Source organism: Melospiza melodia, chromosome 5, assembly GCF_035770615.1.
Source record: "Melospiza melodia melodia isolate bMelMel2 chromosome 5, bMelMel2.pri, whole genome shotgun sequence".
Classification (NCBI taxonomy): Eukaryota; Metazoa; Chordata; class Aves; order Passeriformes; family Passerellidae; genus Melospiza; species Melospiza melodia.
This window is the reverse complement of record NC_086198.1, coordinates 28,756,702-28,770,353: the sequence shown is the minus strand read 5'-3', so window position 1 is coordinate 28,770,353 and position 13,652 is coordinate 28,756,702. Positions and strand designations below refer to the sequence as shown.

The following is a 13,652-nucleotide window of genomic DNA, read 5'->3' as shown; positions in this document are numbered from 1 at the left end:
GCTTCTTGGAAGTGTGTCTTAAGCAGAATTGCAAGGAAAAAATTAAAAAGGTAGAAACCTGTTGGCATTATGGAAATGAATTAATTTTGATTTAAAAATAGCAATAGGAGCAAATTATTCTTTCATAAATCCATAGGAACTCAGTGTTGAAGCATCCAAAAGAAGTGTTGCAAGCAGTGTAAATGCTTGACATGGATGTGAGGGCCACCTGCTTGGGAGTGAGTTAGAGGAATGTAAGTTTATTATGTACATCTAACTGTTGTCATGAATATATTTTTGGGAGGATATGAAATTAAATGTATTATGCAAAAATAAGAGAGCACACTACCACATTTTCTCTGACAATAGATGCAGCATTTAACTTCAGCTGTTATTTCTAAACAAGAAAAAAAAATAGTAATGGTGATGGAGCCTTTTGCTACTTGAAGACTCAGTTGTTCTTGGCCAACAATGATCAAGTAAAGCTTTGAAAAACACTTTTTGGGGAGCAGATTTGTTGGTGCTTCCTTTGCCTTTCTTGGAATGTCTCAGCACCCTCAGTGAAAAAAAATGCCATTTTTCATTTTTCCTCTGGGCCATATTGCATTCCTTCATCTGCAGCCACAAAACCCAGCTGATGTTCCCTGTGATAGAACGATGGAGGAGCCCTTGTAGCCATGCAGTGAGATAAAGGGATTCTCCCAGGACTGCTCCTTCTCACCAGCAAATTCACAGCTTGGGCAGGGCCTGACTTTGCACCTGTTGTGAATTTTGCATTGTTCTGTTCTTTCTTGTTGTGTGAGGGATGCAGTCACCACAAGCCAGTCCTGTTTGTGCTTCATGCTACAGCAAGGCAGTGGTGATACAAGCTGGGGGAAACAGAGGTTGTTGCCCAGCATTATCCTCAAATTGATGCCATGATGTGCATGTTGTAAAAGTAGTTTTCAAGTAATGACTGCAACATTATTTTAGCTTTAAAGTTCCTTAAAAATCTGCAACTTCAGCCACCTTGCACAGAATTTACAGGATTTTTTTCTCTCTTCTTGGTTGTTAAATTTTGAGTTTAATGCAGAGAATAAAAGCAAGTCCCAGAGCTTTGTAATGCAGATGAAGGTTATCACAAGGTATCTCATGGTTTGCTCAGAAGTAAAAGAGAAGTGAAAATAGGTGTGAGATTTGATGCAAAGGTGGAATGTGGGAGTGGCTTTGTGTTTTAAAGTCAGATGTTGTCATCCCAATCTTTTCTTTGCTATGACTTTCTCCTCTGCTTCTGATTGTCCATGTTTGAGCAATGGGCTCAGTCTTAGCAGTGAGGGGGGCTTCACTTTTTTTTCCATGTTTCTCTATGGAGTCAACTTTAAAGTTCATCTTTTACCTGTTTTTATTCTTTTCCCAAACCATGGCATTTTTATTGTTTCTCAGCAGCCTTTTCAAGTGCTGCTGTCTGTTGTGCACTTGGACTACTTCTGTGCACAATATTAATGTTTCTTTTGGTGGGCTGTGCAAGCACTTCACTGAAGTATTTCCAACTTTGATGGTTGCTGTTTTCAGAAAGAGCAGCTTAAGCACTGTGCTACTGATAGATAAAATCACTTGGGTTCTACTTTCTTCTATAGCAAGGATTTTAAATTATCATAACATTCCTGCTTTTTATCAAGCTCCATAGTAACATTATACATTTGCAAAGCTTTTGAGGGGAAAATAATAAGAGCATTAATTGGTAAAGTTTTTGTATTAGGAAGTAGACTTTTTCTGCTTCTTCTGTGCATTTGTTCTGTCACTCAGATTGATTATGTGCAGATTTTTGGGACTTATGAAAGAAAAAGGACATGACTCCCTCACCTGTAGAACTAGAGTTTTCTGTCTTCTTTGTATTTTTGTGGGGAATATAGGAAAATGTTATGCCTAGAAAGCAGCTGCTTATCTCAGGTAATAGTGGATGAGTCTGCTCACAGTAAAAGATAACCCTGAGCCAAGAGCAGACAGGATGCAATGATGCAGGGGAGGACAAATTAAGACTGCAGGACCAATCAGGATCTCTGATACCTTAGATAAATTGAGAGATATCTTACTCAGGAGCTACAGTACCTGGAAGGATTCCACTGTTTATTTTAACTGACTTACTAGAAATAAGGATTCTGGCCCTACAAATAAAACCTTTGTGGAAGCAAGTTGGAAAGGGAGTAAGATATATAATATTTGGAGCACTGCAATTCTGGATAGTCAATATATTTTTGAGCTTGGGAACCTTTCACAGGCTTTTGGCAAACAAGCTTGCAACAGAGCCATAATTACATATTTCATAAAAGGAGTTCTCAATTTTTAAATACAGTGTGCTTGCCAGAGGTGATGGATGAACATGTAAGGGGAAGACTCCAAAGCAATAAAATGCATCTTTGATGATGGGAACACTGCAGAAATAGGAAGACTCTATAATAAGATAGATAAATGCAGACAGAAGAAGGAAAGAAAATTTCTTTGAGCAAATAAATGTTTTTAAAGCAATGTTTGCACGATTATCTGACCTTAATACCTTGTTTCTGAATAAATAATTTCTTGAAGTTTGTGTCTTTTAGACATAACCAAACAGACGTAACCTTACTAATGGAGCAAGTTTGTCTGACATTCCTGTAGAGCTGCATGCAGTGGATTTACCTCTTGGGTAAATGTGGGATACTTGACAGATCCCAAAGGAAAAAGCAGCAATTCACCTCAGGCTGGGAGCAGCCAAAAGTCACCAGATGATTGTTTAGTGTCCCAAACCCTTCTGAGCAAAGTGAGATGCCTTGCTGTTGGACATTGCACAGGAGTGTTCATCCTCTTGCCATGAGCTCACAGATCCCTGCTTACCTTGTCCACTGTTTCTTAGTCAGTTTATTAATTTTGGTTTGGTGGCCTGCAAACAGCATTTATTGAAAACACTCTAACCACTCTATTTTCACAGGATTTCTGCTCATTTAATTTTCAGAATTACTGGCCTGGTTTCTCCTTGACCATTTGTGTGGTGTCAAACTGTCTGAATAACCCAAAATATAACCCTGACATACACTTCCAGAAGAATGGACAGAAAAGGAATTTTGACCTTCCATGTTAAGGTTTATCAGCACCTCTCAATCCCATCTCTACATGGAATACTTACTGCAGAGAACAGTCTATTTCATTTGTATCCATGGGATTCCATCTGACCATAAGGATCTACCCTTGTGGATTTGGTTGCTTCCAAGGTCTGTGGAGGTGTGAGGGTAAAACAGAGAAGCGGCTGTTCTAAGTGAGTTACAGGATGTGAGAGCAGACAGTAACCAGCAAAGGTTATAAACATGAATTTATCTTTGAATGATAGCTCACCACACTTTTTGTTTGTCTTCTTAGGCTTGTCTTTCTCTCCCAAATAGTGGTTTCATTCTTTCCGTTGTTTGTATAAAGAGATGAAGTTGGGCAGGGCATTGGGCAGCATATTAAAACATAATGTAGCATAAAACACTGTGAAGCAGTAATTGACAAGTACACCAAAGTAAAAGAAAATAAATAATCAAAACATGAGAGTCCAAAGGCAGTCCCTGGCGAGTTCTTGAGCCTCGTAGCCACCAGCAGTCACAAGGCTGATTGGGTGAATCCAGACAGTCACTTTTGTATTCAGGTCATGCCTTGTCCTCTTCTTCAGTTACAGCTTCCACCAGCTATGGTGTCCTCTCTCCAAGCATATCCTGACAGAAAGCAGGATAAAGACTTCTCAGCAGGGGTGGTTAACACAACCTCTGTATTGATATCACCAGTTGGAGAGGAAGAGGAAAAGGTTACTTAGTAAATGTGAGAACTGAAAATACACATGTGTTCAGAAGTATGCCCAAAACCTCAGGAAAGGGGAAAATGGTGACTCTTAAGCTGCAGTGCTTTGTTTGCCAGAAATTAAATCTGTTTGGAAGGGGAAGAGGAGGCACAGAACAATGTTTCTGCAGTTGATGTCCTCATCTCAGAGCAAATACAAGTGGTGGCAGTTCCTAACCTCCTTAGATGATCAGCTCTACACAGCTACTCATCATGAAGCTGACTTGTGGCTAGAAGGGGAGTGATACCAGGTCATGCAGGGGGGCAGGAAAGGTGTCCATAAAGATGTATTTCACTATATTTATTAAGTCTTACCTTTACATAAGATTCTTAGCTCTTAAGTGTTCTATGCAAAGTTATTTCAAAATAATTTTATCACTAGCTTTGTAATATCCTGAGCTTTAATCCTTCTGTTTCTTTTTAATGTTGTACTGGAGAAGTTGGAGGCCTTTCATTTTACTGAGCATATTCTGTTTTAAACTCCAAAACTCACGCAGAAATGCAATCTATTGCTTAATAATTTCAATATAACTTTGTCTTGTATGACTTTCTAACATAGGAGTTTTGGAATTTGCTGTGGATATTTAAAGCAGAAATCTTGTATCAAGTCCTTTTTTTTTTTCTCTCTCCTTTTGTTTTCCTTTTCATTTTAGTATAGGGGATGTCATGGTGAACAATGGATTTCTGTGAGACATCTTTCACAACAGTGATTTATTATTTATAGTCCATCTCAGTCCATCTTCTTCCTGGCCCCTGTGTAAGGTGTTCTTTAGGGCTGACAATAGTGACTGCCTGGGAGCAGAGCTTGGGCATGCACAGAGAGCACTGCACAGCCCAGTGTTGTGGTCCTGGAGTCACTGGGCCTGTACTCACTCCCCAGAAAACACCATTCCCTGGCATTAATTAATTAATTAATTAAAACCAGAGCCCAAGGAATGAATGTAGAAGTTGGTTCACCTGACCTCCCTGGTGAGGTCAGGTGCCAGGCATGTTCTGGGAAGATTTCTGGACCAGTGCATGGACACAGAGCTGCTGTTTCCAGCATGCTTTTTCCCCAAAGCTTGCCCAGAGGGTAGGATGGGTGGAAATAGGTGGTTTTCCTTGGAGCTGGGAAATCTTTCACAAAGTGCTGAGGCTCCTGTTGCAAGAGACCAGCTCTGGTTTGCCATGAACAAACTAAGAAGCTGCTGAATAGAAAAAGCACTTTGCTGCAGAGAGAAGATTCAGTCAGAAGGAGGAAGCACTGTAGTTATGACTCCACAGATGCATCTTTAAGTAAACAGAAGGACTTTTAAATCGCCTCAGTGTCCTCTTTTGCATCAATGAAAAATATGCAGCTGCTTTGCAAGGGACTGGCTGTCACCAGTTTGACATAATCAGAAAGCTGCTATTTTCCCAGCTTCCCATGAACGTCCCAGGACAATCCCTCATAGGGAAGAAGATATATTTCTTTTTCTTAAGAGATAAAAGAGGGCTGATGACTAATACTGAAATTAATTTTTAAGAGACTTATTTACTTAATTGAGCCTGCATGTTTGGTACATGTCCCAATTAATTCATTTTTTGTTGTGACCATATTGAAGCAACCTAAACCCTTGTGACCTTCTCTTATAATTATTACTATTTTCCTCATTTGAAGCCCTGCTTTGATTATGTACTCCAAAAGCTCTGCTGAAACATCTGTAGCGCTACCACAGAGTCAGATTTTTCCATTGTATGGAACTCAAGGGTAGCAAGAAAAAAGAATCCTTCTTTATTGAAGTTCTTAGAGGTTATGGGTCACTTACAGCCCTTAGGGGAGGGGGGATGTCTTCCTTTTTAATTTCACAAAATGGGTGTTTTGAATAGGCAGAACTTGTTTTCTAACTAGAAATGTTTTTAAGAAAAATGTTTTGTTGGATGGCAGCACTCAGAGGTGGCTCAGAATTCCTCTGCTGTGAATATTGTACATATTACAGGGTCACATGAGAATGAAACAGCAGTGGAGAAGGGGCTGGCAAGTATGGCCAGCCCTAAATTTGCTGAGATTGCTGTGTGGACTCTCTGCCCCAAATGAGGCATTGTTTTTATTATTGCTTAAATTAAATACAGTATTTGACAGCTCTTTGCCTAAACCACAGTGGAGCTGTGTGAAAATCTCTCTCTGAAGGAGAGACTCTCTCAGCCATGGTAGTCACATCTGCATGGTAGCTAACTGTCAGGGAGGGGCTGCCAGTGCAAGGGGGTGTTTATTCCTCAGTGTTTCATGGGATGAAGATTTTGCTGTTTGTACCAAACTCCACCATGTTCACTTATGCTCACCATAATGTTTTTGAACCCTGTCCCCAGCTCCTCTCCCCCCATTTAGCTGGAAATGCCAGCCCAAGTGGTTTTCCTCCATCAGGGCATGTTCATGCTCACACGTGCTGGTGGAGTTTGTCCTGGGCAGTGATCCCAGAGGTGGTGCTGGTTTGGGGAAAGGTGCTCTGCCAGTGCCATCCTTCCTTCCAGTGGAACTAGAACAATTACACCAAGCTCCTCACTACTGGTTGCTGTGTTTAAAAAGTGCCCTTGTAGGTCTGTGCACCTCTTACTGACTCCCTTCTCCTCAGGGAACAGGACCCTTGCACAGGATATTTTTTCACTCAAGACTTGCTGATGCTCTTTCTCTTATTGTGTTAGGTAGTACACTGCTTTCCCCAGCCTCTACCTGCTTTTTGCTCCATTCTGTCCACAAAACTGGCCATGCTTTCAACTTCTTGAAGCATTGTTTAACCTTTTTCCCTCTTCTTCATTCCCAGTCCCTTTCTCTCGACTTCCTTACAAAGTGCTTTCATATTTGTGCTCTATGCTCTGTGGGGTTTCTTTTTTTCTGTATTGCAGACTCTGTCTGTGCCTGAAACAATTAAAACCACTTATTAAAAGATAATAGCTCACTCTAGGTCACAGTTTTTCAGTGGCCCTCTAAGCTGCTGGGGATTTTGGTGCCAGAGGACAGCAGTGCTGGGTAGAGTCTACCTTGAATGTCAGCCATATACTGGGGTGCTGTGTCCTTTTGTTTTAATGTTTGTCTGGGCAATCCTCTGCTCTTCAGAGTCACACTGCTCATGTGTGTGTGATGTGACACTTTAGAACATGGCTTTAGTGATGAACCTGGCAATGCTAGGTTAATGGGTGGACTTGATCTTAGAGGTCTTTTCCTACCTAAATGATTCTGTCATTCTGTGTAGCAAGAATTCCTGCCTCAGGAGAAAAGAAATTATCTGAAAATCTTTATTCAGCTTTGAATAATAATCCAGTGTTAGATAGACCATCTCAGACCAGGCTTTTTCATACACCAGGCAAAGGTGGGTGACTGAAAAAGCCAAAGGAGTGGCTGTTCCACAAAACCATAATTAGAGGTTAATGCTTGGCCTGCTCACTCTTGACTTGCTCTCTGTACATAACCTGGTTCAACTCCTTGCTTGTGCCTATGTCCAGAACACTTTGGCTCAGCATTCTGCTTTGGAGTGTGTATGAAAGATGCTGTCTGAAAGATTCATTTCCTTTCCAGCAATGGGAGTTTCCTTTCTAAATGAACTCATGTGCCAGATCACACAGCACACCACCAAAGGGCTGCGTTTTATATGACGCCTACAGGGCTCTACTGAATGAAATCTGCAAGTCTTCAGAGTTCTGAAGATGCCTTTGTGTTTTTTGGCACAGAAACAGAAAAGCTGGGGCTGGAGGTGGGAAATGGATTGCCATCTTGGAAATTTAACGACCAGCTGTTTCCCTGTGACGTGTGTGGAAAAGTGTTTGGGCGCCAGCAGACTCTGTCCCGGCACCTCTCGCTGCACACAGGTAAGGCAGGGCTTGCCTGTGCTGGTCACAGCACTTGGGAATTCCCTGGGGCTTGTTTTAGGGAGGAGAAAGATGGTAAGGAGAGGAGTGTGTGAGCCATCCTCGGCTCACCTGGGGCAGAGCCAAGCACAGGAGCAGGACACAATGTCAGAGTGGACTGAGGGAGTGAACATTTGATTTCTTTGCAGCCTACATGAAATTTCTCCTGTTAATTCAAGTTTGTCCAGGTTCCAGCAGATCAGACTCTAGACACCAAGCTTGGTAGTGGAGTTCTGAAGAGAAGGCACAGCCTTTTTTTTTTTTTTTGACGGATTTGCAGGTTTTTTGGACAGAAATATCATTCACCCGATGAACTTTTCAAGTGTCACTGAACAACAAAAAATTTGGCTTTGTTTTAGATCTGTGAAACTGAAAGAATTGAATAACTCATTCATCTTTGCTGTTATCATACAGTTCTGAGAGGAACAGGGGCTGTTCTACCCCAAATCAACTTTCTTGAAGTGAATCTGCTTCAAATCAACTGAGACAAACAGAGTTTTTATAAGGAAGATGCACTCTGCCAGCCTGCTGAGGTGCACTGCATAAAATGACACTTGGAAGCAAGAATTTCCCATGTAGTGCTGAGAAATCCTGTTGGTGTAATGCCAGTGTATGTTGAGCCATCCAGCAGATCCATCCTGAAAAGGCTCAGATGTTCCATGGCTTATAGAATGCCTTTCCCCTCACACTTCTAGCATTATATTTCAGTTTTAGAGGAGCAAACCCTCAAAGGAAAAGGTTGTAAAAGCAGACATAATCATAATGTTTGGTAATTTTAATCAACCCTTCACACAGTGCAGCCTGGAGCATGCATGAAACCTGTGCTGCCAGGATCTAAAATTATTAATTTAAAATAAAAAAGAGGAATATTTAAAAGTGTGAAGCATCAGAAACTCATGATTAATTATTTTTTCCACTGTTCTTTGAGTGAGCTTTTTCATTAGCTCATTTTTAGAGCTGGACTGATGATATACAGTGTTCCCCTTCCTCCTACCATCGGATTTTAATAAAAAATTATCAACTATCAGCTTTCTGCAAGCGATTGCATGGGCAACCTCCACAATAAGTCCAAAAATCAAATAAAAGATGCTGGGTAAAGGAAGTGGTTGTAGACTATTGACCTGTTTCTCCACTGGCTTTGCTGCAGCTCCCAGAACAGCAGTTGCCCCAGTTTTCCAGTTTATAAAGTTTTATATTATCCGACTACAAATGGTAGAGCAAATTAAAAAAGCTTGCCCTAAACTACTTTCAAATTAGTTGAGTTTTTTTTCTGAGTAATTGCTGTGGACTCCTATAAACTTGTAAAATGTTGAGCTTCCAAAGTGCCTCATCCTGAAAGCCGCTTGGAGAAACCCAAAGGAATGCACACTTGGTTACTGGCAGCTTTCAAAGCAGCTGCCTTCAGGCTGAGGTAGACACTCACATCTCTCTGCTCCTTTTTTCAGAGGAGAGAAAATACAAATGCCACTTGTGCCCCTATGCTGCAAAGTGCCGTGCTAACCTGAACCAGCACCTGACGGTGCACTCGGTGAAGCTGGTGAGCACCGACACCGAGGACATCGTCAGCGCCGTCACGGCCGAGGGCAGCGATGGAAAGAAGCACCCCTACTACTACAGGTGAGCCCCAGCCAGGGGCTGGGCACCAGGCACTGCCCTGTGTGCCTGCTGAGGGCGTGGGACAGGGCCACCCTTCTGGGGCTGCGGGCTTGGAGCCATGGCTGCAGCATTTGTCCTGCCCGGATCTGGCTTAGGATGAGCAGGGAACCCTGGCTGGCTGCTTCGTGCTGTTTGACTTGGCTGGCTGTTGGGAAGGACTCGGGGGTTTGCTGTGGAGTTGGGTGTTTTAAGTCGCTTTGTGAGGCAGCTGGGCTCTTAGAAGCCCCTCTAACTTTTTAAGCAGTGTTCCTTTAAGTTTTGTGTTTGGAAACACCCCATCAGGTACACAGATTCACAGCGACTCTAAAGCCCAGTGCTTCCAGTCACCTCTGATTGCTCCCATGTCTTCAGCCAAATCCATGAAATCAAATAGCTTTAAAGTGTTATCAAGAATTGTTTATCAATCTACACATTTCCTCTGTTTGCTAGAGGGATATACATTCTGTGACCAACATGGTGAAAGAAAGAAAACCTTTAGGAGAATTTGCCTGAAAAATTGAAAGGAATTGCCCAGATAAAATGGATATTTAGACATTCTTCTTATTATATGCACTGTTGTGCACTCTGCAAACTGTGATGTGCACTCTAGTGGCCAAGCAGATTACCAAATCACTCTTACTTTTAGTCAAAGTGCCAAGAGCAGATTTAATTACAAAATCATAGAAGTAAGAAATAAATGAGACCTGCTGGATTAGATTATCTAGTGCTTCCCCTTGGGAAAACAAAATAGTGCCCTGGAGTATATGCCTTTTCCAATCTTTCTGGCTTGTTTTAAATGTTAATGGCCTAATCAAAGCAAGAGGAGGACTCTGCAAAGAAAGTTAAATTAAAGGGTCCTTTCCACATCCTCTCAGTATCACCCTGTTTATGTGCTGGCTGCAAAATCTGTATCCCTGCTAATTATTTGCATAGCTGAAGACTGCTGTTTTCCAGTCAAGCATAAGAAATGTTTGAGCCCATTTTTACTTGCTTACACTGAAACTGCCAGGCAGTTTTGCACAAGATCCCAGTTTGGCATGGGAACCATTCCAGGGCTTGAAAATCACTCCTGGAGTGTGCAGCAAGCTCTCTGTTTGTCAGTGTATCAGCTGTACTAAACATCTTGGCAAAGCTGCAGTGCCTCTTATTGCCCAAAGGAATCAGTTAGGTGATGCACAGCATCTGGAATCTGTAGTTTTTAATTAACTTTATGATTATTTAGCATCATTATAGCATGTACAGGATTGTTGCATTGTGCCTGCCCTTAATCACATTGGCATGGCCATCAGTTCAAAGGCAGTTCAGCAGACAAAAGAGTTTTGCAGTGAACACTGAGCAGCGAGGAAGAGCAGAAAACTGTGGTGTGAGTTTCCTCTTACAAATTTGGGGAAAGGCAATAGGCTTCTGTTTATGATTTGGTTTTTAATGTTTCTTTTACTCTTGAACTCTCTTCTGCCTGCAGCTGCCATGTGTGTGGGTTTGAGACAGAGATGAATGTCCAGTTTGTCAGTCATATGTCCCTCCACGTGGACAAGGAGCAGTGGATGTTCTCCATTTGCTGCACGGCGTGCGATTTTGTCACTATGGAAGAGGCAGATATGAAGGCTCATGTCAACAGCAAGCACACAGGTGATGATCCCTCTCTCCCAGTTGCAGTGATCTCTCTCTTCCTTGCTTTTTAGGTGCAACCTTCACACTTCCCATTAGCACTCTGCTTTCACTGAAATGCTTGCTAATTAAGGCCTGATCTCTCAAAGTTGAAGTGAATTGGACTCCAGCCAGGCAAATAATCTGGTAGTGCAGATCAATTTTCAAGCTTAGTGAAATAAATGAAGGACTACTTAGCCCTTCTTCTTCCTATTCCCCTTATCCCCCAAATCCCCTCTCCTGCTGGAGTCAGTCAAATATTTCATTTGTTTTTCTGGTTTACTATTTCATCAAAATCCTGCTTTGACTTGAGCGATGATAAGGTGACTTTGAGGGCTAATTGTGCATACCTGGCTCTCAGTCTGAAATAAACATTTTGTTGAGCTTTGCTCCTCTCTCTGTTTGCCCCCCCAGTCCATCAGTTTGGAATTTGATGCTGATGTTTAGTTGACACTGTGATTCAGCAATACCATAAATGTACTTTATATTAAATAGCAGAACAAGTTGTGCTCGCTCCCTGGTCCTGCTCACTTAATAGCCAAGGATAAGAGCAATAGCAGTTTTCAAACAAGCTCCATATGCTTAGTCCAGCTAATGAAGTCTGGCATAATTTAAGGAGAAGAAAATTGGAATCTTCTTAATTAATTTCTTTTATAAGACCAGGCAGAAACATTTTTGCTGCCATGAACTACTCACAGTTGTATTTACAATACAGAACCTGATTGCATCCAGCACAACTTTTCCATCACTAAATTGCTTTTCTTGTCCTACCAGAAATAAAATTGGGAAAATAGGAGGGATGAAGAAGAGGGGAGAGAGGAATACAATTGGTTGTGTTCACAGATACATAAGTTAAATGGAACCACAGAAATATGAACTACTGGAAAGCTCTCAAGGGATTTTATGCCAGCATAGCTCTCAGCACTACTTCACTTCATAAAGAGGAGTTCAAGGCAAATGAGAAGCACCACCCACAGCTATGTGAAAAGCCTCAGAGCTCAAAAGTGAGCTGTGCTCTGCTGTATTTTCCTGTTGTGGCTAAAAGATTGAAACTGCCACTTGTCTTTTGATGATAGGCAAAACCCCCTTATTCTTCCTTCACCCTGCCCAAGTGAGCCCCTCAGCTGGTGATTCAGCCAAATGTTCACACATATTGCAAATACAGAGTAAAAAATAGAATGGATTTTCTGGGTCACTTGACTCCAGTTCCTTATCCTGTGATGTTGCCAGGTCATAAAGGGGCTGTTTGTGAGGATATGGCATATGCCTTCAAAGAAGGAGCATTGTTTTAAATGAACTATTTTGAGAGACAGGCAGCTTCTTGCATTAAAGATTAGGGACCTTTTCAAAATTTCCAGTGTGTGTCATAGTGATAATCAGAGTACAGATACATTGTTCTTGTCCAGAACTGCCCTCAATCTGAAACAGGAGTCCTCCTTTTCCTCCCTCCACCTCCACCTTTCATCCCTCCTTCCACAGTATTTATTCCCTTAGTACATTTCTGGAGAACAACACTGTGCCCTCTAAATGTACACTGAGCCTTTTCCTATATGGAACACAGTTTTCCTGCTGTACCAATCCTTCACTGCAGGTGTTCTTGTTGGAACCCCTGTTCTGGACATATGCAATCACAGCTGTACATGCTGAAATGAAATAAGCAGTGGTGGCAGTACAAACCAGCAGCAGCTACTGGGAATAGGTGACACAATAACATTCTGTGATCATATTTACCTTCCTTGAAGGCTCCCCAACACTGATTGCTCATATTCATCCCTTGTTCTGCTCCAATTCTGCTTTTGTTTTCCTTGACTGTTTCCAACCTAAGCACTTCTCATTTGTAGCAAAAATTCTTGTTACTGGCCCTTCAGGTCATAACCTTGTTCTCTGGACTATTAAATTTCATTCCATTTGTATTACTCTTGTCCCCAAGGTCAGTGAATCTTTCTGTATGATATCCAGTCATCCTCCCTTTTGGCAGCTCAGGTCATCAGATTTCATTAGTGCATTCCTATGTTTTTATCTTAAAGGTGCCACTCAGTTTAAAGTTAAGTACACAGGTGCTGCAGTTTGCAGAGGCCTTGATCAGGGGATTGTATCACATGGAGAATTTGAAGTTTTAGTGAAGTCTCCTCTTAACACAGCTCTCATGGATGGGCAAATAATTCCCTCCCACCAGGACATGGGTGGGAGGGAATAATTTGCCCATCCTTGCCTCATTGGCTCATGGCAGTTGTCATATGGGAACTCTCTCTCTTGTTCAGTTCTAGTGTGTGATAGGACTTGGGATTTGGACTTCATACATTTATTGCACACATAAGGAAGTTCTGATGCTTTCTTTCTTTCTTCCATAAAGAAGCTCTATCTCTAGGTCCAGTTAAATAACATGCTTTCCAATTAGCTTTGAAGGAGATTCTAATAAAAACATGTAAATCTTGAGACCACACTGTTACCTCTGCAATGATTACTGAGGGTGCTCTTCAGTACAGTGAGGGAGATTATTCTTGTTTGCCCTTCATCCCAAATTTACTCACTGGACCCACATAAATGGAAAGGTGGGGGAAGTTTAGCTTGGACCAGTAAGTACTTTTGGTTTCTGCCTCTCAAACCCACAGAAATCCTGTTCCCTTTCTGAGTGATAAGCTTTTGAACTCTGAGTAATCAAAGTGTTTTCCTGGGATTCTTTTCAGTCCAGTAATGAGGTAGAA

At 41.7% G+C, this 13,652-nt stretch overlaps 1 protein-coding gene across 6 annotated transcripts in view; it reads left to right on the top strand.

The window, feature by feature from the left end:
• ZNF827 (zinc finger protein 827) overlaps window positions 1-13,652 on the top strand; it is a 100,208-nt gene that overhangs the window by 78,970 nt on the left and 7,586 nt on the right. For all 6 annotated transcript variants that reach the window (XR_010027775.1, XR_010027774.1, XM_063156736.1 and 3 more), the window contains 3 exons: window positions 7,489-7,626; window positions 9,111-9,282; window positions 10,763-10,929. Coding sequence is in view for 4 of the 6 variants with exons in the window: in XM_063156736.1 (XP_063012806.1) it covers window positions 7,489-7,626; window positions 9,111-9,282; window positions 10,763-10,929 (477 nt within the window). In the remaining 2 variants the exon portion in view is untranslated. The remainder of the gene's footprint in view (window positions 1-7,488; window positions 7,627-9,110; window positions 9,283-10,762; window positions 10,930-13,652) is intronic.